Below are 27,606 nucleotides of genomic sequence, written 5' to 3' on the forward strand. Positions count from 1 at the left end.
TCCTCTGAGCCGCAGCACATTCCCTGCAGGTCCCGCGACTCCATTTCCGGCCCGGGTAGGAGCCTCGGCGGTCCCCGCAGGTCTGTTCGCCCAGTCCCGTGCGGCCCTACTAGTGGTGGGCACTGAAATGCGCCCCCCCAATCACACGGTTTGGTCAGACACTTGGTCCCCGAGTCCTGGGAGGTGACGGGCTAGACGGGCCGGCCGGGGGAGGTGCCTACTCCCTCGGACCACCACTCCCTCTGGAGGTGGCGGCCTGGGGTGAACTCTGGCCGCCTCGATCTGTCGCGAATTGGCCAGGCATGAGCTCCGAGTCCGTCCTGCGGCTGCGCACCCTCCAGCGGCACCTGGGCTGCCCGGAGGTAGGGGGCCAGGCCCGGCCCGGGGTACCTGTCCCCAGCTCTGCCTGGGGCTAAGCTCTGATGTGACCCATGAGTCAAGGCACAGAGAGCTGGGTTCTGGGAGAACAAGGAGACCCGGTCTGGGCATCCACTGACCAGCTGCAAAGAGTGGTGGGAGGGGAGGCCGTGTGCCAGAGGTAACCGGCCCCACTGGGGGCAGACGGGGGACACATATTGTGGTTTATGAACTGTATTTCAGTGTGCTAACGCCGCAGCCTCACATGGCTGGTCATTAATTCCAGCCCTCCCCCCAAAAGGACAGTTAGGGACTCTGCCCTGTTGGGGCTGTTTACTTTAAGGCTGGTGTGGACACAGCTTGGGCTCACACGCTCATCCCTGCCCCTCTCTCGTGGCCCAGGGCAGCGGCATGGAGCCAGTCAGCAGCCTGCTGACCACACACGTGCTGGACACTGCCTCAGGGCTCCCCGCCCAGGGCCTCTGCCTCCATCTGTCCAGGCTCGAGGGCCACAGCCATCAATGGACCGAACTGAGTAAAAGGTAGGAAGGAGGGTTAGGGCAGGACGCGGGTCAAGACCAGCTCCCCTAAGCCCAGGGCCAGTCCTGGGTTCTGGACGGTATAAGAAGCAAGGTGAGGATCCCAACCAGCCAAGGAGTGCAGGCCTGAGGGCTGACGGCTGAGCTGACCACTGCCCCACAGTACCCCTGCTGACTCGGGAACCTGTTTCCTCAGACTGTGTGTCCCTGCTGGGACAGCCTCACACCCCTGAGGGCTGTGTTGCTTAAGGCCTGAGGTAGAACCTAAAAGCCCTCACTGTCACCATGTCTACCAGGCAGCACTCCGAGCACTTTAGTATTTCTATGATTTTTATTCTCACAATACACCCTGTAGGCAGGAACCATAATTACCCCTTTTACAGATGGGGAGACTGAGGCAGCAAGAGGCAAGGTAAAAGCTGGATCCCACACCACGTCCAGCCCCTGCCACTTGCTCAAGCCCTGTTGGGAGGCTCAGCCCAGATTTGGGTTGGCATCATGGCACTTGGGTGGGCCCTGTGGGCGGGTCCCCAGACCCTCGGTCTTGAAGGAGGCAGGCGCTTCTGCTAGTGGAAGTTGGGGGTCTGGGCCCCAAAAGTTCAGGGCCTGAGTGTATGGAGCTCGTCCCCTCCCCGTTCAGCCCTTCACAAAAGAGGGGGTCACACTTGAGGGTCAGCTGAAGTCTTGGAAGAATACGTGGAGTCCCATGGGGGTCATATTGGACCCACTTCCAACCCTCCATAAACTGCTGGTATGTGCCGCTCTAAGCACAGCGCAGACCCCTGGAAGCACAGCTGGTGGGAACCAGGTGAGATTCAAGCAAAGCCACAGCCCTCGGAGCCCTCCACCGGGGCGCTCAGTGCGGCTGGAAATAAGCAGCCATGTGGATGGGGGTCCGGAGACAGTTCTTGACCCACAAAGCCATGCATAACATTCAATGAAAAACGTATGTTATAAACCAGTATGAAGAGTATAATCCATTTTATGTTTTTTTAAGTTTGTAAATAATACTTATGCATGAGAAAATCTGGCCTAAAAACATAAAAGTGATTACTGCTCATGGTTTTCCCCCTTTCTCCTGTGATTTCCTAAAATGACAGTGCAGTAGGGTCCCTGGGCTGCTCCAGAGCCCCACGCCCTGGCATTGGTCCGGAGTCAGGCGGCAGGGGCACCTGAGGCTGCGGGGTGTGCACAGCCAGGCAGACGTGGCACCTCATCCCCTCCCCCCTCCCCCCACCCCAGTTACACTGACCCTGACGGCCGCTGTCCTGGGCTCCTGCCACCTGGACAGATGAAGGCAGGCACCTACAAGCTGTTTTTCGACACCGAGGGCTACTGGAAGAAAAAGGGGCAGGAGAGCTTCTACCCGTATGTGGAGGTGAGAGCCACTGACTGGCCGGTGGGTGGAGGCCTGTGGTTCACCAAGACCCGGGTGAGGTCCTGCTGTGGCCAGCGCCCCTCCCACCTCTCCCAGGGAGGTGGCAGGCAGTGACTTTACCTGCCTTGGGCCTCCCGAAGGAAGGTGGCCCTGCCCTGACCCTGGGTGAGGCTGTGGGAGCAGGGCCAAGGGTGACGCAGCCCCTGTGGACAGAGGTGTTCACCAAGCCCGTCCAGCTCACTGGGCCTGACCTCTGCCTGCCCCTTTACCCAGCCCTATTCAGGCTGCATCCCTTGGGGACCCCGGCAGGCCCAGGGCCCCTCAAGCCGAGCGCCTTCTCTGGGGAGTACTCACCCGTCCACAGCCCTCACCAGGTTTCCAGTTCTCCACTGTCGGGCTGTAGCTGGCCCTGCAGCCCCTGCTCCCCTGGAGCCCGCCCCCGGTCCACAGTCTGGGCTGCTGGAGTCTCCTGGGCAGCGGTGGGGCCAGGGTACTGGTGAGCTGCGAGCGCCCCCCCACTGTTCGGTGCCTCCTCTGCCCTCAGGTCGTTTTCACCATCACCAACGAGACCCACAAGTTCCACGTGCCCTTGCTGCTGAGCCCCTGGTCCTACACCACGTACCGCGGGAGCTGACCGCCAGCTGGCCTCCAGCACCGATCCCACCACGGCGGCCCCTGAGCCACCTCCACTGTGGGCTCCATGTTCCTCGTGGAACCTCAGGTCCCACTTCCTGTGGGGGGCTCTGGCCCCTCATTTCCCGGTGACAGCTGTGACTCAGGCATCAATAAAGTCGGTGCTGGCATCTGCAAGGCTGCTGGGGTCATTGAGCAGAGCTCGGCTGGTGCTGCCCACCCAAGGTGGGAGGGGGGTGGATGCGCAGTAGGGGAGGGAGCAGACGGGCGCACAGCCCTGGAGAAACTCCTCCCACAGCAGGCGACAGGACACGCTGCACACGTGAAAGCCTTCATTTGCGGACCAAACCTAAGAACCAAACACCTGCTGTCCTGGGTGTGTAAAACGGGGTGCCACCCAGCGAGAAGTCCAGGACGGGGGCTACGTTGGGGTGGCCACGAGTCCCGCGGGGCCCTGGCCCAGTGTCTGCCCGATCACGGCCGTCTCCAGGGGCTTGAAGCCCACATTGTCCAGAGGGATCCCGAAGGCCAGGAGCTTGGCCTCATAGGTGCGCAGCAGGTCACTGTGGGCCTGTGGGGACAGAGCAGTGTCGGGCAGGGGCCGGGGACACAGCAAGGCCGACCCAGCCCCGAGGAGGGTGTGAGGGGCGGGGGAACCACCACGCTAAGCTTTACCAGCTGCTCACTCTAGGCCAGACCTTCTCCTAAACTCAGGCACACAGTGGGGACGCTGCCATCAACCCTGTGTCACAGATGGGGAGACTGAGGCAGAAGGTAGACTCAGGGCAGAACTGGGGCCTAAGCCAGCTCCTGGCACCACCAGGCTTGGCCCCATGTGTATGCGCGAGGCATCTTCTGACGCATGTATTTCCTGCCCCCATGGAGAGTGCCAGTGGCCCCCAGCCACCACAGAAAAGCTCAGCAATGGGCAACAGCACTGGCAGGGCCAACACAGACATGGTTTCTGTTCCCTCTTCTGGGAAACGGATGTTTTTAAAAGCATGGATTTCACTGGATGGTTGTAAGGGTTTGAAGTGTTGATGCATGAGAAATGCTTGAAGCCTGCCTTGCCTCAGCACAAGCTCAAAGGGTACTTTCTCCTACACTGTCAAGAAAAGGGTGCAGTGGCTTGGTGTGGAGAGTCGGAGGGTGCACTGAGGCCCAGCTACAGAGAGAACTTGGTGGCTAGGCCTGACTTCCACCCTTTGCTGGGGTACGGGCCTCCAGACAGTCTGAAGCAACTCACAGAAATTCCCCTGAGAGCTGCACAGGCCAGAAGATGGCCCTGATTTTGTGCGCCTGCGTATCAGAGTTCCAGGGCATCTACAGGAGGGGTCCAGGGGGGCCGCGAGGCTGGGGAGGGCGGAGGGAAGGCCCAGCACCAGGCCCAGCCTCCAGCCTGTGACCCCACAGAATCACGGGTGCACCCAGGTCACACTGCCGGGATGGCCGAGCTTCGTAAATGCATGGGCAGGCAGCACCATCTACATCCCACGGCAAAGCACAGAGCTGGGGGCTCGGCCATGGAGCAAGGACACTGCGTGCAGCACCCAGACTCCCGGGACAGACAACAGCGTTCAAGGTACTTGGTGCCCCTCCCCACGGGGCAGGAGGTTTCCATGCCGATGCACGTTTTGGGCGTGGAAAGGGTATGCAGCTTTCATCAGACTTAACTTTCCCCACTTGGAGGACAGTGGGCCTTAACCTGGGGCAGCAATCACCCCAGAGGCCAGGGCAGTGCTATGCTGGGAGGGTGAGCGTCAGACGGAGACGCACAGAGCTGCTGGACGGGACACACTGCCCTCATTTACCAACCATACATAGCAGGCCCTGTAAGGGCCACCAGGACGAGTGTGGCCCCCCCTCGCATGCAGACGGGCGGGTGGGCTCCTCGTACCTTGCAGACACGGGCCAGCTCGTACTGTAAGTCCCTGATGGTCCTATTCTTTGATTCCAGAACATCCTGAGGGGAGAGAGGAAGATCTGAGTTTGAGACTCATATTTGGGCCAAGGAAGATGGCCCAGCATCTGGGGGCTCCAGCAGGAACCCCTCACGGCCAGAGGACAGTGGCCTGGCTTCATCAGCATGTGCGCCCACACGGGGAGCAGCAGATGCATCTGAGAGCAGCGGAAGTCTCCAGGGAAAAACGAGAAGCAGGGAGAAAGGAGGCAGCCGTCTGGTGACAAGTGAGAGGGACAGGCCTAGCCAATTCTGGTGTCAGTCATGGCCCAAGGAATCCCCTCACACCCCCACCTGCCACCTGGGAGTCACTTCCACACAGGGTTCCTGCCCACGGGCCAGGTAACTAACCAGGAAAGGCGAGAGCTGACCCACAGCCACCCTGGCCCATGGCCACTGCAGCTGGGGCAACACCAGTGGACAGGACTGATTTGGATGCCCCCCATGTCGGGCAGCCAGGGCCCCATCCAGCTCCACGACCGGCGCCCTCCCTGGCCTGCCCACACTGCACTCATGGTGACAAACACACAAGTAGAGCCAAGGACGCAGAGGCGGCTCACACCCGGGACCACGGTGCTGCTGCCCAGGCAAGGCCGCCTGTGGGGCTGCCGTGCCCCAGGCCCTGAGCGCCTGTCCCTGGGGACGGGTCACACAGGCACTGCCGCCCACTGAGCCAGAAACACGGGCGCCAGGTCACCTGGCCCTCAGGCCCCTCCGCAATCGGCGACAAGTCATTCCTGGGGTGCAGCTCCTGCCTGTGGCACAGAGTCCTCTCGGATCCAGTCCGCCCTGTCCAGAACCTTCCACAGGCCCCCACTATCCCCAAACTCAGGGCACAGCTAACGGGCTGGCATCACCCCCACCCAGGGGCCGCAGCACCGCGTGCCCGCTGCAGACCCAGGTAGAGGCTGGTGTGGGCAAACTAGCCCGCACTGCTTCGGACAGACTCGGTGACCAGTCAGTGAACCCTCTGGTCCGGGGAACGTGTTAGCAGCCGGGGTTTGCGTTTGGCCGCGTTGCTGAATCAGCTCAATGTTGCCGGTGCTATTTCTCAGGATCAAACAGACGTGCACACAGACGGTGAGGAGGCCTTACTATGACCCAGACCTGCTTCTCCATGAAGACACCCTCCAGTCAGGACAGACCATCTCTGGGACAGGCCTCGGGTGGAGACATGACGGCCAGCTGCACACCTGTCCCTCGCCCGGGTCCCCCAGGGAGCTGTGCCTGGGGCCACATCAGGCCTGCTGGCTACAAGTCGCCCCGCTGGCCAGGATCTGCACTCCAGCCGCGCTTCCCTAGCAGCACCACAGACCCCTCATCCCACCTCACCCTTTCCTTCTGTGACATCCCGTCAACCAGGTCCATAGAACAGAGGGACGAGGCCCACCTCCGGGTAAGAGATGACCAGCCAGGTCGGTCACTGTCCTGAGGCCTCACTTCTCTGGTTTGTTGCCATCCCCTGTGCCCAGGACAGCCCAGCACAGAGGAGCACCCAAAAAACTGGACTCGCAGAGGAATGAGCGTTCTAGCCTCTGACCAGACGTAAGTCCCTCTGGAAAGCCATTTCCCGCACCCACCGCGAAGGCCCACCCTGGCCCTGCCTTTCCCTGTCCTCATTTCCACGACCAAAGCAGCACATCTCGGTGTCCCACATGGACGGTGCAGGACAGTCAGCTGTCCCCCATGCCTGGGTCTGGTCACCCACCAGGTACCCAAGGAGCTCAGGCCCATAGGATCGAGAACGGCTTGAGACCCAGGCCCAACGGGCTAAGCTGAACCCAATGTGAAAGCTGGAACTGCTAGGGGCTCAAGGGATCGAAGGTGCCGGGAGGTTAAAGAGGGGGCCGGGGAGACCTCACTCGAGAGCAAAACCAGTGAGAAAGGGTGAGGAGCCTGGTGGTACACACAGGCGGGAGGCCCTCCCCAAGGGTGAGGGTCTCCACTGGTGTGATGGAGGCAGGACATGCTGGGGTCTCACCATGACAAGCGACCCCAACCAGAGCCAGGCTGCCGGCCCAGCCCCCCCCCCAGGAGCCCATCCTGGGCATACCTCCAGCTTGCGGGACACCAGGGTCAGGGCGGCGGGGTCCAAGTTGGAGGCCGCCAGCACCTCACTGAACTGCGCCTCCTTCTTCTCCACGGCAGCACTCAGTGCCTGCAGCTTGCGCTCTAGGACCAGGCTCCGGAAGCCTGCTTTCTGCTGCACCTCAAGGACAGCCGAGCTGAACTTCCGGTAGAGCTCGTCCCGCTCCTGCTGCACCTGTGGGGCAGGCCGGGCTGTGGTGGGCGACGGGGCCTCCCAGGAGTGTCTCATTGGCAAGAAGCACCTCCCACCTCTGCCGGAGCCAGAACACACCACATCGGCAGAGCAGACACCTTTCACTGGGCCGTCTGCACCCGTGGACAGGTGGGTCTGTGTCGTCTAGAATGCCTGCACCCCCACTTTCTGTGACAGAATTAAAGGTGTGTACACAATGGGAGGGAGGAGGAAACACCAGTTGGACCCCCCTCTAGGAAGGAAGCAACAGGGCACCCTGGTAAGAACTGGAGAGGCCCCACAGAGGGGTGAGGCCAGTCTGGCCCTGGGTTTCGGCAGAGCCCCCTGGTTGTCCCCATGTATAATCCAGGGCATCAAACTGTAGCAAGAAGCGTTTGAGGGTGGAGATCCGCTCAGGGACCTACTCCCTCTGCCGGGTGCTGCCGATATGCCCCACAAACAGGAGATCTAGGGCACAGCCTGTCAGTTAATCAAAGTGCTTTTTCATCTGTTACTTTCCACTGTAAAAAAAGACTTGGCAGAAATGTAAAAAGTGAACCCCTTTAACACCACCTCCCACAGGCCACCAAGTGACCATCTGGTGTGACTCCTTCCCGTGGGCTGTCCGTCAGCCTTCAGGCCCCTTGCAGCCGAACTTGACCTGGTGCTCACAGAATGTTCCTACACAGCATAGGATGGAAGCTGGTCCATTCCGTTATCAGTCAGCGAGTGCATTTCAATTAAGGGAGGAAAAAACATGCTGTACTAACAAGCAACTCACAGGCAGACCATGGAAATTGCGGAGGCAAGGAGGGGTGTCTCCAAGACTCCCCGGAGACATCAGAAAGACACATTCAATGAAACATTGCTACACAGCCACCTCTGCTTCAGAAGTGAGGCGGAGGGGACAAAGTGGGTGATGTGCTCCCTACCAGGGAACCTACTCTGTGGGACCCCTCCTCCCCCAGGCCTTCTACAAAACGTGCCATAGGTTTCTGCCTCTGGAGAGCTGTGTGGAATGAGGAACCGGCAGTGGGACCTCCAGCTTATGAACCCAGAAGCCCAGCCCCAGCGTCGGGGCCTCCTGGACACAGCCATGCAGGTGCACACCAGGAAGGGTCCCTTCCTAGCTGGGGCCCCGGCCTGCTGGCTGCTCACCTGGACGAACCGCTGCTCCAGCACCTCATGCTCCCACTGCAGGGCCTTCAGCTCTTTCTGGGTGACTTTCAAACGTGCTTTTGTACACTGGAGAGAGATGGAGGTGGGGACACAAAGCACTCAGGATTCAGGCTGCCAGGTAATAGAGGCCCCTGGAAGATGTCAAGGCCAAAAATCATCAACAGGCTCAAAGGTGCAAGAGGCTCAGCCCCAGTGGGCGGTTGGTGGGGTGTCTGTCTCCCAGCACATGGACTCCGGTCACAACAGAGTCAGGCTCTCTCCACCCTAAGGGCCGAGCCCTGCTCTGGGCCTCAGGAGACATCTTGCTGACGCTCCTTCTGTCCTGAGCCCAGAAGGAGTCCAGGAGGGGGATGAATCCAGGTGGAGACTCACAGCCAAGGTCTGCTTGTCCCTGTCGTGGTTCGCGAGCTGCTTCTGCGTCTCAGCCATCTCGTCCCTGGCCTTCTGCAGAAGCTCCGCCAGGCGCCGGTTCTGCACAGAGAGCTCCACCGCACCCCTCTCCAGGTGGTCCTCCTTCTTCCGCATGTCCTCCATCTGCTCCTGTAGGCACAAGTCGGGTGTAGGAGGCCTTAGCCGGCAGCACTGGGGTCTGCGAGTGCCCGCCCACAGCCGGACCTGAGGGCCGCGCGGACGCACACCACCCAGACCCGTTTCATGTGTGAACACGGTATTCTCCACAATTTTAACTTATTCTGAATGTCCCAGGAATAGTCCCCATGAGATTATGTTTTGTTCAGGATACCACGAGGGGCATTCTCCATTGTGGGAACTCCATCTGCACACACTCGGGTGACAATGACACCTGCAGTTCTGCCTGAGCCTTTCCCTATCAGGACGTGCACTGTCCTCTGACTCCCCCGGGGCTAATTCCTGTTTTCAGCTACAGGTGTAGACAGGTTACATCACCTGTGGGATTCAATGAAAAAGAGTGAGGGGCATTATCAGGTCACTGGACAGCAGGCGCTGGGTCGGAAGGGCACCTTGAGGGAGTTGATGAGGGCCAGGTTGTTGAGGGTGATGTCGTTATAGTAGTTCTTGATGTCTGTGAAGGCTTCCTCGTGCCGCCTCATCAGCACGTTGATTTGGCCGTTCTTCCTCTCCTCCACTTCGTGGATCTCGGTCTTTCTCCGCAGGTCAAGCTCATCCCTAAGCATCTTAATCTTTTTATCGTACTTGACCTCGATTTCTGAAAGGCAGCAGCACACAGAGCAGCTCAGCAGAGGAGGAATAGGTAGCCCTGTACATAGGGCCCAAGCACGCCCAGTGGGACGAAGGCTGCGCCCAAGAGCGGGTGGGTTTGGGTGGGGTTTTCTCGGCTGCTGCTCACAGGACACACGGAGCACACACGTCGCTGTCTGCTGCCCTTTGCCTGTGGCAGGCACCGCTATCAGATGCCTGTGTGGGGCTCCCAACAGCTGAGCGTCTACGGATCCAGTGGGCACTAGCCACGGTCCGGGTGGTCATCCAGCCACACCATGGGACTTTATTAGTAAACCAGACAGACTTCTGAAATGAGGGCCTCCTCCAGTCAGGGGCCATGGAGTAAGGCTACCCTTGGAACGCTGCCCACAAGACTGGGCAACTAGCATCTGCTCCTGGTGCCAGGAGTGCGGACGAAGGCAGTCACCACAGCCTCCCCAACTTATGCAGAAGCTATTCTGGGATTCTGAGTGGTCCATCGCCCTGGAAACTGCAACGTTCCTGGCTGCAGAGCTGGGCTGCTTTACGCTGCCTGAGGAGCCCTGTGACAACAAGTCCTGCAGGCAAGCTGCTCTCTGAGGGCAGAGGCGCTGGCACCATCTCCCACAGCATGTCTCTGTGACACTGACCTCGCACTTGCCTCTCAAAGTCATTCCGCATCTTGGTGATCTCCTCGGTGTGTTTCTGCAAAGGCAGAAGCCGGCCGTTATTAGGTGACAGGCAGAAAGCCCAGCGCAATGAACCCCATACTGCTTTGGGCAGGCACTGGGTTCCCCGTCTACGAGCTCATACACACACCCAGAATAACATGGTGTGGTAATTCCCAAGTGTCATAACTCCCTTGGCAAAAGTCACCTCTGAGTGTGACAGAATGTTAACACGATGTGAGCAGTGACCACGCTCGGCCCTTTCCCTGACCTGCCTGCAAAAGGACGGCAGTGGCCACGCCCACACAAGCCTGCAGACTCTCCAGGTGCCCGCGAACCTACCGTACCTGGGACTCAGAGCAACATGAAAAATCACTACAATAGACAATATATAGGAATCCTGAATAAAAAATGTTAGTTATTTTATAGAGCAGTATTTTTACACAAAAGGGAACTCGGATCACGTAACCACTCCCTATCCAGGCCTTGGGTAAGCAGATAGCCTGACATCACTAAACTTCTGTCAGGAAAGACCACAGTTCTTGAGGGTCCCAAACCTTAGCACCCTCGGGCTTTGCTGCAAAGTCTACAATGTTACCAACATTTTGCAGACCCAGTTGGGGCTGGGCTGCCTTCACATGAGGCAAATGTGCTGACAAAGTCTTCTCAACCTGCGGCCAACAAGAGCCTTTGAAAACCAGAGCTGGGTCATCCTCGCCCTGACAATCCTTGCACAGGCCCCGACTCACCCAGGGTCAAGGCCCCAGTCCTGCCCGACTGCCTGGCTCCTGGCTGCTCTGGGCCCTCAGGCTGGCCCACGCCTAGCACTTCTCCTGTCCTAGTCTGCCAGCCTGGCTCAGCCCTTAACACCTTTCCCAAATGTCACCTTCTCAATGGAGCATTCCCAGGACAGCCAGGAGAGAAATGAAGCCCCCCCTCCTCCCGCTGTGCTCTTCCTAGAGCACTTATGCCCAGGGGGTGCTGTGGACCTCTGACACCTGTCTTTGCTATGTGCAGCCCTCCTTTCCAAGCCATCAGTACACGTGGGAAGGCACTTTGTCAGTCCTGTTCCTGCACGTCCCCTGAGATAGAACCAGGCCTGGCACCTATGGGCACTCGGCAAAGAAGTTCCAACCTCCACCTGGAACTCCCAGCCTCCCTCAGAATAGACCAAAGGGTCTCAAAAGGCAGCTGGCTGCTCATGACAAACTGCTGTGGCCGCCTAGGGACTGGCGTGCTAGATACTTTACTACTTGCTTCCCTGACATACTCCCTGGGAAAGCAGCTAGGTGTCAGCAGCATGTGGAGAGGAACCCCGAGCTGGGTTTTCCTCCTGTCAGCTTGTGGCTCAAGTCTGAGAGAATTCTGCACTTGGCCCCCAGATTGGGTCTCTATGGCTGCATGCAATTAATATTTCAATTAATTGCCAAAATGTGCTAGTTTTTCAAGAAAAATGTGAATTCCCAATTGTTGTTGACGAGTGAGGAGCTCGCTATCCTGGCAGCCAGCGGATGACCTACCAGCCGCAGGTTCTTCACAGCCACCTCATTAGCCAGCTCCTGCTCCTTGAGCTCCACCTTCAGCGCCCGTGTGTCCCTGCGCAGGGTGCCCTCCTGTGCCCGGTGCTCCTTCTGGGCCAGCTTCATGGCCACCGTGCCCTCAGCCTTCACCTCCGTCAGGTTGTTCTGATGGTCGTACAGCAGGTGCTTCACCTTCTGCTTATAGACCTGCGGGCAGGAGGAGCTCCACCTGTTCACGGGCCCACACACTGCTGCACACGCGTCCCAGCCTCTCCGCAGTGACTGCAGCGGGACAGGCAGCCTTCCCCACTCACCTTGATCTCCACCTGGTGCCTTTCCTCTGCCTCCTCCATCTCCCGGTCTTTGTTCCGCAGCTCAGCCTTCTTCTCCTCCAGCTGCCTCCGCGTGATCTCCCAGAAGGTGTGGATCTTGTCCCGTTCCAGCTGGAAGTAGTTGCGCTCCTCCCGCTCACGGTCCAGCTCCTCCCGGATACGGCTGACATGTTCCCCCACCTGGAGGGGCAGAGCAGATCCCAGCCAGGGGACCAGATGGCCCCACCTCAAGGGCGTATGGGAGGAAAAAGGCCAGCAAGAAAGAGGGTGGGGCCACTCATCTAAAAACACATGAGAGCTAAAAGTAGGGAGTTAAAATATAACGCTGGGAAGGCTTCAGAGACAGGATACATTCAGTACATAGCAAATATCTCAGAATTTGGCCAGTAACCATAAACCTATGATATCCTTTCACCCACTCCTGGGAATTTATACTAAAGAAATTTCTCAAAAGAACATAAGAGCTTTCTGCTCAAACATATTAGCCACATCATTATTAAAAGATCAAAAAAATTAAAAAGTAAATGACCTAAGATGCTTTTAAATATGGAAATGGTTGAAAAACTAGTGTATTACCAACTAGAAGATGATATGGCCCAAAGTTACAAAGATATGAAGATAATATAGCATCATGCAAACACGTTCACAAAATAATGCTGAATAAAAGAAAAGTTCACATTTAAAGATATATGTTAGGCAAAAAGTATACAAAACCAGCAGACCCACTAACAGTCAAGAGGTTTGGTTCAGAGCCAACTGTCCTCAGTCAATATCTTATCTCTATGAGTTTTCAGGAGACTTTTACTTGAAATTGAAATTACATAATTACATTCTCTAGCCCTTAACTTCATCAAAATGGACAAGTGGCTTAAAAATAATTCCTGTTGCTTCATGGTAAATAAACAAGAACACTATACATGCATATACTGGTAATAGCTCTATAAACATCAAGAGCATAAAAGGATAAGACTGAAAGGAAATACAGAAAATTAAAAATCTGTTATATATCAGAAAAACATTTCCTTCCAAACTCCTAGCACAGCATAAAAAAGTTCAGTGTAGCTGTATTGCAATTTTTAAAAAATATGTACTGCGCTTGAGAGCTTTGGAGCTGAAGGGTCTATGGGAATGGGGACAGCACACCATGGTTTGGTCAGGACCACAGAAACCAGACGCGGGGAGAGGGGCAAAGAGGCAGAGGGCAAGACGAGGGGCACTTGTCTCAAAGAGGTTCACGGAGACAGGTGGCCAGACAAGAGACGGGCTGGAACAGCACCCCCATCCCACCCGCCCAGGACTGGGCAAAGCTCACCTGCTCCTTGCTCATGTCCTCCGGGGGGAGCCCGTCAACAATCGGAGTACCTTTGCCTTTCCCTTTCTTGCCTTTCTTTTTGGGTGCCTTTGGTTAAAGAAAAGGTGACTGGGTAAGGAAGGGAAGCTTTGTGTAATGTCCTCTTTCTGGCTGCCTCGGATTCCTCGCTGGGGTCACTTGGAAGAGGAGTGCATGGTCTGGAACCACCACGTACCACTTCTGTCTCAGGCCCCGCCGGGAGCACATCCCTCTGCTCTAAGTCTTCTCACCCTGACCACACTCACACTCTCTGTTGACACCTTTGGAGAAGCAAGGAGAAATCTCCCTTTTCTGAAGAGAACATTTCTCCCTCAGAAAGGAACGGAGGGGCACTTGTTCCAAACCTGCTCCTTGGTACACAAGGGACCTCCTTGGTGTGGATGCAAAATCCACTTGGCCTCAAGAGGGGTAACCCCAATCTACGGTGGCAGGTGCCACCATGCTGGCTATGGTGCCTAGGAAGCAGCAGAGAGAAGCCTGCACAGAGCTGCTCAGCACGTGCTGGGACTAACGCCTCCACGGCAGCACCGAGGGCAGCATATGCGGTTTTCTTCCTTTCCAGCTAAGACTCCTTCACAGAACGGTGGTCCACCACATGGCCAGTTCATGGCGTCACACTTGCTTTTACCAACTTTGAAAAGATGAGGGAGAGAACTTTCCACCCCCCAGTCACTTCTCAAGAGCCATTCAAGCAGCTACTGAATTTGCAAATACTTATCCTTCTGCCTTCACTTCTCCCAACTTTCCTCAGCCCATGCATTTGTGTGTGTGTGCGTCCACATGTCTCTGTAACATTTTTAAGATTATAAAAAAGGTCATGTGTAAATCTTAGAAAGAAAATGTGGAGAAGCAAAAGGGAAAAAGGAAAAGCATCCATATTCCCACAAGCTAGTAACAAGCAGAAGTAGTTTGGTGGTCTTTTTCTGGTTGATTTTTCAAAACACCCAACGGCTGAAGTCTTCACTACTGTGCCCTCTTTCTAATCCCTCTCCAGGAAGTGTGCTCCTCACAGGGTCCTCACCACTTAGCATCTGGGACACACAGGCCACTGCAGGGGCTGCCCCACAGAGACACCCACCCACCAGCTGGTACCTGCCTTAACAACTCCTGTTTGGCGGGGCGGGGGCAGCTGAGGGCCCTGTTACATGAGAGACCAGGAGACCTGGTGAGGCAGAGCGCTCCCAGCCCGACTCCTTGGAGGCTTCCAGGCAACGGCAGTTCCTACACCCTGAGGCTCTGCCCTGGGTGCCCCATGGGCACTGGACCCTCCATCCAGGTCCCCTGAATGTAGCGGGGCCTCCAGCCGCCCTGGCATGCCCCTGGCTCTCCGTCCCAGACGCTGGAGGCCCTGAAGTGACACCCTGGGCCCAGGGATCTGCTGACTGAGCCTTGCGTTCCGGGCAGGGCGTCCCCTTGACCCGGGTTTCCTCCTGGACAGCGTGCACATCGGACGCTGGGTCCCGGAGTTGGGGGGTGTGGTATAACCACCCCTGCGAGCACAAAACCCGGGAGAGCCCAGATCGGACCGCCCCAAGGGCGTGCGGGCGCCGGGAGCCACGGCACTCTGGGCTCGACCCACGCGGGCATCAGGCTCTCAGCGTCGGGAACCCGGAGCCAGGCCTCCCCCGTCCCTGCGCGCAGCGCCGCTAACAGCCCGAGCCGCGCCTGCTCACCATCGGCTCTAGACGCCCGGCCCCGCCGCGACTTCCACGCCGAAGCGCCCTCCGCGCCGGGCCGCGCCGTCGCCCAGCAACCGCTGTGCGGTCCCGCGCGGAGTCTCGGAGAGCCTCGCGAGACTCCGCAGGGCTCTGCAGGCCCTGGCGACGGCGACGGCGGCGCGTCCCGAGCCACAGCACTGGCCCGGCCCGGGGTGCGGGGGCCGGGTGGGTCTTGCCCGCAGCCGGTCAGCTTCCACGCCCTTGATCTCGCCGACGCACCGAAACGCTTGCGGGGTGTAGGTGTACATGGCCAGTGTCCCCCAAAAGTTCCATGAGGAAGGCAGGCACTGTCTCGTCCACTTCTTACCTACAGGGCCTAGCGGCAGGCGCTCAAGAAAGACGCCGTCACCGAGGGAGGGCGGAAGCCCTGCGACCCCTGGCTCCCGGGCATCACCCAAATTAGATTCCAATTTGGGCTGAGATTCTGCCCCAGAGCCTGACCCCACCCTACCCACCTTTGAAGATTAGCACCCCCGCGCCCCACCCCCCGCACCTCCACCCTGCTAGCCTGCTGAGCATGGAGGATAGCCGGGTTTCCACAAACTGTCAGAAGAAAGCAAAAGTGAAAAAGAATAACATGTTTCAGCTAGCTCTGAAGTTTTGACGTCAGTAAGTATCCCCTTCACAAAAATAAACTGCTCTGCCTGAAGGGGCCCCTTCTGTGGCCCCATGCTCCCTGGTGATTGAAACTAGAAACCTCTGCCTGACGGGTCCGTTAGGTCCCTTTCTTAACTATTTAATATATATTTATATATATATATATATTTATATATATATATATTTATATATATATATTTATAATATAAATTTATATTTATAATATAAATTTATATATTTATATATACATATGTATTTATATATAATTTCCAAAGCCAATTGGATCCCTGTCAACACACTATTACTTGCATGTAGTACTCTGTGTCACCCAGAAGGCTGACAGCTTGTCACAAGCAGGTGTCCATCTTCACACACACTCAACTCCAGCATCTTCAGAACTACTAGTTTTGCAGTGGGTCATGTTTCCCCATCTGTTTGGAGATGGAGAAGATTCCAGAATCTTCCTCCCCTGGAGAGTTGCATTGGTGACAGAATGTGAGTAATGAAGAAAGGCCTGGGTCTGCCTGTCCCGCCCCGGGGGAAGGAGTACGCCTATGAGCTGGGCTTGCCCAGGCTGCAGGCAGCCACTTGGGGACTGGCAGGGATCTGAGAGCCACATTGATGGACCTGACAGGCTTCCTGTTTGCCCACCCAAGCCCTGATTGTTCTTGGAGTGGGGCAGCCAGTTGCACAGAGCATGACTGATTTACAGTAGGCCCTGGGGCCTTTATGGGGTCTGGTCCTGTCACCATGCCTGGGCAGCCAAGGGCCTGCACATCGGTGCCAGACACCACTGGCCGGATAGGGGCCTACTCCCTTGAGACAGGGGCCTCCTAGAGGGGGTTTCACAGGCACTGTGCTGGATAACACAGTGGGGTAATTCTTACTATTGAACAGTGACTTTGCAGACCCCATGTGCTAGGTGCCTCGTGCGGACTGGCTTTTGCTTTGGAAGTCTGGCTGGGAGTCCTGAATTAAATACATGCATTAACAATAATTCCTTTCAGCGAAAAGGGCAAGGGATAGGCGGGTTAGCTCAGGAGAAGCAGACAGGGTGTTCCCTGGTTACAAAACCAGTCGTGTGACCTGGTGCATCAGCATGGAACGCAGAGCCCAACAAGGCCCACAGCGACCTGTGCTTTTCGTACTGGAGCTCAGCTCAGACTTTTAGAAAAGAGCCTTCTCTTCAATAAGTGGCTTAAGGTACTTTTATTCAGCATCAAGCTGTGCAGCTCAGAAACCCAGATACATGGCATCTGAATTTCGTACAAAATCACAGAGCAAATGTTAATACATACAAACCACTGACCATGTTGTCTAATGTTTGGCTCTTCCTAATGCCCACTTACTTGGTCATCCAGGTAATCTGCTTAGGGGGACCTGGAAGTCAGGACGCCTAGACTCTCTTAAACAGTGAAGTATTTACCTATGTGTGAAATGATACAAAGTGCAGACCTTGGGTTCAGGCCTTCTGGCTGTCAGTGCCTGGCTGTGCAATCTTGATCGGGTTACCAACCGTCTCTGTGCTCGGTTTCTTCACCTGGAAAACCAGAATATCCTCTTAGGATCACTGGGAGAATTAATGCGATATTGCTTGTGTGCGGCCCCGCGTTTGGAGGTGGGGCTTGATTAAACCGTTCGGTACTCCCAGCAAGCCCAGACCCCGCCTTGGTTCCTAGGGGAGCCTTCCTGCCCGCCGTCATCTCCTGTCGCCCACTTTCCGGCCTCGCCTCTAAACGCGGTCGCCCCCACCTCCACCCCCGGGTTTCTTCATAACGTTGGTTACAACGTGCAGTTCCACGCTGATGCGCGCTCGAGGGTCGGCCCCGCCCTTGCGTCTCCCTGTGTGAAGAGCCGGCTCCTCGTTGGCGCCCCATAAATATCTGGGGCTGAACAAATGGACGGAAGTCAGCGCGGCTGCGGGATGAGAGTGCGCACAGGGGCGGGAGGCTGCGGCCGGGTCCCCGCGCCGCGGGCGGGCCACGGGGGTCCGCAGGGCCCGGGACGACAGGGGGCGCGCGCGGGCCGGGGCGGGGCCGCACCTGTGCTGCGGGGCTGCGGGGAGGATGGCGCGGCCGGGGCCCCGGAGCAGCTGCGCGCCCCGCCCCGCGGGCTCCTCCCCGCCGCCGCGGCCCCCCGGCTGCTGCCCGATGCGCTGCGCCGGGATCCAGGGCCGAGTCGCCGCCGCAGCCGCAGGGTCGCCCCGGCCGGGTGACGCCGCGGGCTGCATGGAGGCCCCGGAGGGCGCCGGCCCGGGAGGTGAGTGCGGCCCCAACCCCCGGGAGTCCCCGCGCTGCGCCTTCCCCGCAGCGACCCGCAGCCCCTTCGCCCGGGGGCCGCGAAGATCATCCGCCGCGCCGGCTGCGGGCACCTGGAGCTGGAGGCGCACCGCCGCGTCCCCGCCCCCTCGCCCTCCGCGCGCGCCCGGCGAGCCCCTGGGTAGGTGGCCCCGAGTTTCTTCCTGGACCCTTCCCGGCCGCCGAGCCGTGAATTCGGGAGGCAGGGCATGGGCGTGCGGGGGCCTGAGTTGGGGGCCCGGCGGACGGGGCGCGGGGGGCGACGCTGCTCTCCTGGCCGCGCGTCTGCTTTGTTCTCCCAGCGGCGGCTCCGAGGGGCGAGGGCGGCCGCAGCGAGGTCGGGGCCGCGGCCGGAACCCCGCGCGGCACCCGCCGAGGGAGGGTCTGGGGGTGGCACGACGTGGGGGGCGGGCTCCCGTGCGCGCGCGGTTGCCAGCCTGGGCGAGGCCCGGCGGAGCGCACATCTGGGGGGGCAGGTGTGCACCGAGCGACCCCTCGCCACACTCGTCAGCTCTCCGGGACCAGCGGGTGACCTTCTCCCGTAGTGGGAGGAGACCGTGGGAACCCCTCTCAGGCCCTGTCAGGGAGGGTTTGGAGTTCCGCCCGGGAACTTGGACACAAAGTGCACGACTCTGCCACCCACCCGCCTGGGCTGGCCCCAGCTGCAGCCTTGCTTTCCTGGAGGTCCCGTCCCAGCGAGCCATTCCCTGACCACAAGGCACCCGCGAGGGCTCCCCCAGTGACACCAGAGGCCTCCTCTGGAATCCAAAGGGCTACTTGTGGGAAGTGTCTGGCCGCAGTGGGTCCATCGCTGCTGTTTGTGGCCTGAGTGACACAGGTGCACCCCACACGGCTGTCTGGGGGCCCCTAAGGCCCACCCTGCAAGCACCACCAGACACACCCAGGGGCGAGTGGGTGTGGGTTTTCTTTGTTTTGTCATTTGTGGGAGGAATCCAGCTTTTTCTCACAACTGACAGTTCCAGAAACACCCACCCCCACCCCCTTGCTGCCCAGCGGCAGCTTTGTGGGGATGTGAAGGGGAGGATTTGGGGAAAAGGGCTGGAAGCACAGAGCTGTGAGACTTGGGCAAAGCAGGCGCCCCCTGAGCTTGTGTGTCCACTTCTGTCAGTAGAGACAGCCCCCTGCCCTGAAGGGCCATGGGGGAGGAGCTGAATTCGGTTTCTGAATCTCAGGGGCAGCCTCAGACTGACTCATTCAGTGCGCACACAGGTATCTGCCAAGTGCCTGTTCTGTGCGGGAAGTGGGGGTGGACACTCTAGACTCACCTGTTAGCCTGTAGCCATTTCCTGCATGCACAGCAGGCTGGCTATCTCCTCTCCATGGGACCTCAGGAGGTCACGTGTGGGTGAACTGACATTCTCTCAGTTCACTGACTTTTGAAAACTTTATTTTGGAGCCTGTGGAGCGCCCCCCCCCACACACACACGATCTCCCACCTGATCAAACACTCCCCCACCAGCCTCCTCCCTTCAGGAGCAATTTATAGCAAATCTAGGCATAGTATTTCATCCATAATTATTTCTGAAATTATCTCTAAAAGATAAGGTTTTTATAGAGCATGTTTAAAATCCCACTTTTGCACCTACATTACCAATTTCTTAATTACCAAAGTGTGCAGACACAAAGGTGAGAAGTGAGTGTGGGTGTGGTGGACAGTGTGTTTCTTAAAGGGACCCAACTGTTGCTTCTGGGAAACCATGGTTCGAACCACCCTCTCCCCCCCGAGAGAAGCCTGAGCCTGGTCTGGGCCTACCCAGCAGCTTCAAAATGCTTGGGAGTGGGGGGTGGGGGACACAGAATCCACGGATACTGTTTGGGGAAATGGGGTACAGGAGCCCCAACTCTGTGACCATTTCTCCCTTCCTGAAGACATTTTGTTTTTTATTATTCATTCATTCACTTAATTAATTTGTTTGTTCACTTGTGGGTATGTGCAGAATGCCTCCTTGTTGCTGGAGGCATTGGACACACAGCAGGGAATGTGAGATTTGGGACAAGTTCTCGGCACGAATGTGCTGGAAAATAGGTCAGCGGCATAACACAAGGTAACCCTATCGGCTCCACTCACATCAGTTCTCCGCCCAGAGTAGGGGCAGATGGTGGCACCCCAACTCCAGTCTCCACACAGGGGGCTGCACTGGGCTGAGACCAGGGCATTTCTTTCCCTCTTGCCGGCCCTCCTGGGGGCTGTTGAGCCCACCCAGCTTGCGGCTTAGTGAGCCTGCCAAGCACGCCACCTGTGCCTGCCTGTGACACCAGTATCTGCTCCACACCCAAAAAGGTCAGTGGGTCTCATCTGTGGAGAATGTGTCCCTTTGTCCTACAAGGTATCAGACAGCTGCCTATTAACTGTACCATGGGGTCGTGGGCTTATTCATTCAACAAACATTTATGGTGCACCTACTGCGTGCTAGGACCCAGCCTAGGCCCTGGTGCTCACACTTCTCACACCCAATCCTAGCCTCTGAGCCTGGTGCCTGGTGCGCAGTGGGTGTACAGCAAATGACAGTGCACGAAGTCCACCCGACTTTGCCCTTCATCTCCAGCCCAAATCAACCTTTATTTGAGGGTTTCTTTAAATTGAAATGTAATTCACATGTCACAAACTCAGCCTTTGGAAGTATACAGTTCAGTGCTGTTAGTATACACATGGTCCACGACTTGGGGTGGTTCCACTCAGTGATGTTTCGACTTTACAGTGGCCCACAGTGACCCGCAAAGTTCTCTGAATGTTGACTTTGGGCCTTTTCCCGGAGGGACACTACACGATGCTCTCTCAGGACCTGCAGGCTAATGAGCACGTGGGGGGGCTGGGCTAAGTTGTGATGTTCAGTAGGTGAGCTGTATTACGTGCCTCTGTGACTTACATTTTCAAATTACACTGGGTTTATCAGGGACGTAACCCATCACAAGTCAAGGAGCATGTGTTTTCAAAAAGTTGTGCAACCTTCTCTATCACCTTCATTTACAATATATCACTTCAAAAAGAAACCAATAACAGTCACTCCCCATTCCACACACACCCCAGCCCATGGCCACCACCAATCATCTTTCTGTGTCTTTTCTAATTTACTCTCTACTCTCTATAGACTTGCCCATTCTGGACAGCTGGATAAATGGAGTCATAACGTGGCCTTTTGTGACTGGCGTCTTGCACTCGCCATGTTTTCAAGGTCACCCTCTTATGTCTTGTGTCAGTGCTGCGATCCTCTTCAGGGCTGGATAGTGTTTCATTGTGTGGATGGACCACATGTTTACGCATCACCCACTGATGGTCATTTGGGTTTGATTCCACATTTGCCTTCTGTCAATAATGCGGCGTGGGCATTCGTGTACAGGTGCTTGTGTAGAAACGTGTTCTCCGTTCTTCTGGGTTTTAGTGTCGGAGTGCAACTGCTGGATCACGTGGTAACTCTACATTTCATAGCTTGAGGGACTGCAGTGGCCGTACTAATTTGCATGCCAAATCAACCCCTCCCCTCCTGTATCCCGGTACCTGCACTGGCATTTTGACTTTTTTATTTTTTTAAATATTTTTCTTGAGGAAGGGGAACAGGACTTTATTTGGGAACAGTGTGTACTTCCAGGACTTTTTTCCAAGTCAAGTTGTTGTCCTTTCAGTCTTAGTTGTGGAAGGTGCCATTCAGCTTCAAGTTGTTGTCCTTTCAGTCTTAGTTGTGGAGGGCGCAGCTCAGCTCCAGGTCCAGTTGCGGTTGCTAGTTACAGGGGGCGCAGCCTACCATCTCTTGTGGGACTCGAAAAATTGAACCAGCAACCTTGTGGTTGAGAGGATGTGCTCCAACCACCTGAGCCATCCGGGCAGCTCAGCTCAAGGTGCCATGTTCAATCTCAGTTGTAGGCGGCGCTGCCCACCATCCCTTGTGGGACTTGATGAATTAAACTGGCAACCTTGTGGTTGAGAGCTCACTGGCCCATGTGGGAATCAAACCGGTAGCCTTTAGAGTTAGGAGCACAGAGCTCTAACTGCCTGAGCCACCGGGCCGGCCTGACATTTTGACTCTTATTCTCCTATTTCCATTACTTTCTTCTAGCCAAGAGGTCCGTGTTCTTGACGGCAGAAATTATATCTTCTGCTTTTTCCTCCCCCCACAGCTTTGACACAGGCCAGGGCACCAGGATTTATAAAGACGAGGCCACTGCCAAAGGGAGAGAGAACAAAATAAAAAACTAGACATATATCTTATTGCGTTGACTCCAACACAGATGCTTCGCTGTTTCAGACATGTTGGAAGTTGATAAAAGCTGCTTCTTATAGTCAGTGAAGCAGGCCACTCTGCCTGTGGGGATCTGTTCCAGGGGTTTTCCGAAGCCCCTGTGTCCCAAGATCTGTAATGAGGCGTATCGACGCTCCCAGCCCCCCTCCCCCACAAGATGGGGAAGGTGTGTGCTGTTTGGCTAAGGTCCTGCTTGCCCCCCTCATCTCAGCACCTGTGGACCTCATCCTTCCCACCTGGACGGTGTTCCCCACAAAATGCAAGTAGATGCTGTCCCACTCAGCTCAAAGCACTTCAGCAGCTTCCCCCCGTGTACTCAGAGTAGCAGCCAACTGTGCGCCCCTTCCTGTCCTCAGGTATGGAACAGCTCCCACCCACCTTAAGACCCCTCCCCTAAACAGGAAAACAGCCCCCACTGCTCCCCAGCACTGCCCACCCTCAAGAGGGCAGGAATTACCTACTTTGTCCATGTTGCAGAGTGGATGCTCAGGAAATCTTTGAGGGCTGGCTGGCTGGCTGATGGTTAAATGGATGAATGATGGATGGATGATGGATGGATGGATGGATGGATGGATGGATGGATGGATGGAGGCATGGATGATGATGGATGGATGGATGGATGATGGATGGATGATGGATGGATGGAGGGATGGATGGAAGCATGGATGGGTGCCTTCTTCTCTAAATGGAGGCCCCACCCAGCAACACCGAGACAGAGCATTGTGAGCAGACAGAGCCTCTGTCCCACCTTCTTTCAGAAGTCTACTTCCATCTGGATTGGGGCCCAGGATACTTACACCAGCTTCCTGGTGGGCACACATCCAGGGTTCTCCCCTCCCACTTCTGGCCCATTTCCAGCCCTGTGGCATGACCTGGGGACAGAGGTCAGCAGGTGGTGACTGAGAGCTCAGACTCCATCATCCTGTGTTGTGTGCTTGGGACGAGCAAGGCCACTCAGAACCACGTCTCAAAAACACAAAACTCAGTGTCCCTCCCTCATAGCTGGTTGTGACATTAGTTGAAAACCAAAGTGCCTGGACTGTGCCTGGCAGCGACCAAGTATGAGAACACCGTGACCCTCTGTCACTGTTGTCATTACCCCAGAGCCACGTGCCCTGAGCCCCAGCCCAGTCACCCACCATCACAGGCCACCTGTGTAGGTGCGTCTCAGAACTGGGGCCACAGCATAGGCCAGTGGGACACATGTACCACCGTTCCACCCCCCACCCCCTGGAGAAGACAAAGCGAAGTGTCCTGCCGAGTAAAGCCCCACCCCCACACACTTCCACCAAAGACTTCCTGGACGCTGGGCAGGGACTCTCAGACAGCTGGTGGGAGCTTCCCGGCAGAGGTTCCCACCTCCTCAGCCCAGAGCAGGGTCCGAATCACATCTCTCTGTGTCCTCTGGGCAGGACGGTGTCTTTGCTGGGCTGTGGGCCAGGGCAGGGGTGGGTGTAATTCTACCCTCCAAGGAAGCTGAGAAGCCACATTGCAAATGCGGCAGAGGTGGGAACGGGATCCAGGCCCAGGCCCCATTTGGTGACACAGCATGGTGCAAAGCTTCACCGGCTGCCAGTCTGCAGGTCCGCCCTCCCTCAGCCACACTTCCAGGGAGGGCGGTGCCCTCCTAGAGGCCAGCGTGGCCCTGCCGCCCTGCAGCTGTGAGCCGATGTCATGTTCCCACTCAGCTAGGGACCCTCCAGACACACATGTCTGGCATGGCGGCATCCAGGCTGCTGACCACACTGTCGGGGAGGACAGACCCACCCCTCACAGGCAGCTGTTGGCACAGGGGGCCCCAGATGAGCTCCCCTCAGCAAGCCAGTCGAGGCAGCTGCTCCTGGAGCTCCATCCACACCCAGCTCTCGGCATCCAATTGCCGGACAACAATGGGTGCAGAGCATGGCTGAGGGGCACCCGGTCCTCGTCCACTCAAGTCTTCACTGCGCAGCCGCTCGGCTGGGGGTTCCAGGAGAGGTCAGTAATGTGCAGGCAGGCTCTGCAGGTGCGGACGGAGGGGTGGGACTCGAGAGCAGCAGAAGGCGTGGTTGGAGCTCCTAGGGACAGTGGTCTCAGCTCTGGCAGTCGCCACCAAGGAGATCCCCAAGGGGCCTCCTGCTCTAATCGCGCACAAAAAAATTGTAAGATATAAAAAAATGAGCAATTGCATTTTTCAAGGAAAATAACTATACAGAAAAGACCTGGAGGAACATTTTCCCAACTGTGAGGTGAAGTTGGTGGCGGGGGGGGGGGGGGGGTACCGCTCCACCATTCTGTAACTCGCAGAGGAGCGGTCATGTAGAAGGTTCTCTGAAAGCAGTCAGTCCACAGAGGACAGAGAGGCAAGTGGGGCTGTGTGGGTTCAAAGGGAAACACGGCAAGGAAATGCAGGAGTGACCACTGGCCCCTGGTCGGACCAAAGTGGGGACAGGTGACAGTGTCGGGTCACTGGGGGATCTGAGGTGATGGGAACAGCCAGGAAGTCCCCGTGACACCTGCATGGCCTGCGTTCATTCTAGCTCAAGTGATCAGGGCCAGGGTCTGGAGGCCGTCCATAGCCTCCTCTTCCACAGTGGGCCCCACCCTCGGGGCAGGACCCTGGCCGAGGCCATCTGGAGCACCCCAGTCCTGCCCAGCACCTCAAAGGAGGGTCCATGAGTCAACTTCTCCAGTCCTCGCCACCTGTGTCTGCTGGATGGGGAGCCCCTGAGTGTCCTCCCAGGTAACACATTCTGTCTTTTACAGAAATAGCTACGGAGGCTGCGGTGCCACAGGCTACCCTGGGCACCACGGCCCATGAGACGGGGGACAGCTGCCACTCGCCTGTGGTGGAGGACGTGGGCACCCCAACACTGGTACCAGGGCTCCTGCAGGTCTCAGAACGGAGGCGTAAGTATGGCTTACCTGCCTGGCACGCTCCATGGGGACCTGCAAGCCCCTCAGGACATGGGGAGCAGGGTCCTCATCCTGTCCAAATACGGCCCCAGGCATGGTGGGCACCGAGCTCTTCCTAAAGCTTTGGCTCTCTGGGCCTCGGTTGTACCATCTGTAAAATGGGGGACCCCAGAGGGCGTTGTCTTGACTGTGGGGAGCAGAGTTGGGGGCCTGGCTGGGCTTTACCCAGAACTCTGGTTCTTTCCTGGGCCTGGGGGACTTTTGGGGGGCCATGCCAATGACAAGCCCCCTACCCCCAGAGCCCCTGAGCAGCGTCTCCTCCCTGGAGGTGCACTTTGACCTCCTGGACCTCACCGAGCTGACCGACATGTCCGACCAGGAGCTGGCCGAGGTCTTTGCCGACTCGGACGACGAGCAGCTGACCAGCGAGTCACCAGCAGGTGGGGCTGGTGGTGGGGCGCTGGGGGGCAGGTCCTGGGGCCCGAGACCACCAAACACTGCTCCCTGCAAAACCCTATTTTTGAAAATAATTTTATCTCGATATGTTTAAATGGGCATTTGTCAGCACTGCACTGTTTTATTCAGCATTTCTGCATTCTACATACCTGTGTGCCGCTTTATAAGGAATTTCCCTATTACAGCTAACCCTCAATTTTGCTTTTCAAACTCCAACAAAACGCCAAAGCCATAGACACACTGACGTTAAGAGTTTACGAAATGTGTATTTAATTACAAGTTAAGCCAAGCACACAGGGGGTGCCATTTGCCTGCCCTGGCCCCTCCTCAACTTAGGCTGACTCAGTTTCCCCTTTGGTTCCCAAGGAAGTGGCACCCTTGGCCCAAGACCCTGAAGAACTCAGAATGGTAGCCAGTGGACGGGTGGGCCGAGGCCCTCTCCCGCTCACCCCCCATACAGATGGGGTCAGGGGGCTCAGACCCCAGCCCTGTGGGAGCAAGGGGGTGGTCGGCTGCTTGGTTACACCCAGACCCACACATCCACACTGCTGGTGGCCTGGCACTCAGGGGACCCCCAGTGTGTGTCTGGACCCCATGCTGGAGGCACACACTGCTCCAGCCCAAGAACCAGGACCCCAGACCATGCTGACCCACCTATGTTCCCCAGGCCTGCACCCACTGCCCCGGGCTGGCTGTCTGCGATCCCCTTCCTGGACACGTGCAAGGGCTGAGCAGAACCGCGAGAAGCAGCCCCTCGGCGACCCTGAGCGGCAGCCACTGACTGTGGACACAGTTCTCACTGTGGAGAGGCCCAAGGAGGACTAGGCCGGCCACACAGAGGTGGGGGAGAGTGGACAGCGTGGCCCCCACACTCCAGCACAAGCACAGCCCAGTGGCCTTACGTCCAACTTTTTCCCGGGCCCTGAATCAGGGCTGGTAGTGCCCGGGGAGGAGACGGGAGTGGCCTGGGCCTTCTGGAGACTTGTCTGCAGGACTGGTGCTCTTGTCTGTCACAAGATTGCCAAATGGATGCCAGGTGAGGGGGGACCTGAGCAGGGGACCGCCACTCTGCACAGCTCTGGGGGTCTCAGGCTTCTGGTGTGAGTGCCATGTCAAGTTCCAGCCCAGAGGATGCTCTGTTGTTCAGCCAAGTACGTGGTTGGGGGACTCAGTCCTGAAAAGTGCCACCTTGGTTTCAACCCTGTCCCCTTCCTGCCACGCAGGGAGCACTGCCGGCACCAGGGTCCCCTCCCGAGGCCCTAAGACCCTGTGAGACAGCCAGGCCCAGCCTCCTTAGCTCAGAACACCAAACATGGCAGGATGGCCTCAGGCTGCTTGAGGGGGAGGCGGGGGCAGGCGTGTTCGCCTTCTCCCCATCCCTCACCCATGACACGTCCCCACGCCTGGTAGGCACATGCATGGGTTTGTGTCCGAAGCCAGCATCCTGGCCTGGGGCGGAAGGGCCCGAGGGGAGTTGGGGATGTGAGGGGATCTGGGCTCTGGCCCGACTGCGACTCCAAGATCAGTTTTAAAGTAAATGTGTGAGCTTGCTTGTTGTCCCCAAGCCAACCTGTCCTGACCTGTTCCCCAGAAACGTGTCTGGGGAAGGAAACTGGCTCTTCCACAGATGCCCTGGGCATGTGCTGGCCCCACGTGCAGGCTTAAGGCCAGTCCCCGAGGGGAACATCGGCCTCAGAAAGGTAGGAGTTTGCTGGCCATGCCAGGGATCTGAGGGACACTGCTGGCTCCCTCCACACGCAAGGAGGGACACGGTGTTCACCAGGAAGTTTAGAATTTAACTTAAAACTGACCCCATAAGGGCGGCTGCATGCCCCACCCACCCCACCCACCGGGTCCTCTTCCCAATTTTCATCCTTCCTGTTTCAGCTTCCGCAGAGCTCAATTACAAAAAGTGGGATTAAAATGTCACCTGTCCTAAGTGAGGCCCAAGTCGCTTCCTTTGTATCTGTCACCACAGCTCCAGGGTGCATGCCAGGGGGCGGGCGGCCTGCTCCAGGAGCCAGCTCCCTG

The 27,606-nt window shown here is 57.3% G+C and overlaps 3 protein-coding genes across 6 annotated transcripts; 2 read left to right on the forward strand and 1 right to left on the reverse strand.

Annotated features, from left to right (window-relative positions):
* LOC308489360 (5-hydroxyisourate hydrolase-like) lies at positions 1-2,956 on the forward strand (the record flags this gene model as incomplete). 2 transcript variants are annotated; one of them, XM_081030342.1, is made up of 4 exons in its annotated part: positions 1-80; positions 760-899; positions 2,139-2,274; positions 2,819-2,956. In XM_081030342.1, the coding sequence occupies 3 exons, from the start codon at positions 769-771 to the stop codon at positions 2,906-2,908; spliced, it is 357 nt and encodes a 118-aa protein (XP_080886468.1). In that variant the 3' UTR covers positions 2,909-2,956. The 2 variants fall into 2 exon arrangements, with proteins under 2 accessions (XP_080886468.1, XP_080886469.1); XM_081030343.1 differs by lacking the exon at positions 1-80 and adding an exon at positions 303-362.
* On the reverse strand, positions 1,862-15,173 carry DRC4 (dynein regulatory complex subunit 4). Of its 2 annotated transcripts, none has more exons than XM_081030339.1 (11): positions 15,030-15,173; positions 13,318-13,404; positions 11,988-12,185; positions 11,674-11,880; positions 10,136-10,190; positions 9,287-9,492; positions 8,679-8,846; positions 8,286-8,372; positions 6,921-7,130; positions 4,805-4,870; positions 1,862-3,256 (listed from the first exon to the last, which is right to left on the reverse strand). In XM_081030339.1, exons 1-11 carry the CDS (start codon positions 15,030-15,032, stop codon positions 3,050-3,052), a joined length of 1,494 nt encoding a protein of 497 aa, XP_080886465.1. In that variant the 5' UTR covers positions 15,033-15,173; the 3' UTR covers positions 1,862-3,049. The 2 variants fall into 2 exon arrangements, with proteins under 2 accessions (XP_080886465.1, XP_080886464.1); XM_081030338.1 differs by having other exon boundaries at positions 1,862-3,478; positions 15,030-15,149.
* Positions 15,159-27,523, forward strand: DBNDD1 (dysbindin domain containing 1). Of its 2 annotated transcripts, none has more exons than XM_081030341.1 (4): positions 15,159-15,683; positions 24,970-25,113; positions 25,419-25,559; positions 26,243-27,517. In XM_081030341.1, the coding sequence occupies exons 3-4, from the start codon at positions 25,487-25,489 to the stop codon at positions 26,398-26,400; spliced, it is 231 nt and encodes a 76-aa protein (XP_080886467.1). In that variant the 5' UTR covers positions 15,159-15,683; positions 24,970-25,113; positions 25,419-25,486; the 3' UTR covers positions 26,401-27,517. The 2 variants fall into 2 exon arrangements, with proteins under 2 accessions (XP_080886467.1, XP_080886466.1); XM_081030340.1 differs by lacking the exon at positions 15,159-15,683 and adding an exon at positions 17,630-17,930 and having other exon boundaries at positions 26,243-27,523.
* Positions 27,524-27,606: the final 83 nt, after the last annotated feature.

The sequence above is a fragment of the Rhinolophus hipposideros genome (assembly GCF_964194185.1).
Source record: "Rhinolophus hipposideros genome assembly, chromosome: 21".
Classification (NCBI taxonomy): domain Eukaryota; kingdom Metazoa; phylum Chordata; class Mammalia; order Chiroptera; family Rhinolophidae; genus Rhinolophus; species Rhinolophus hipposideros.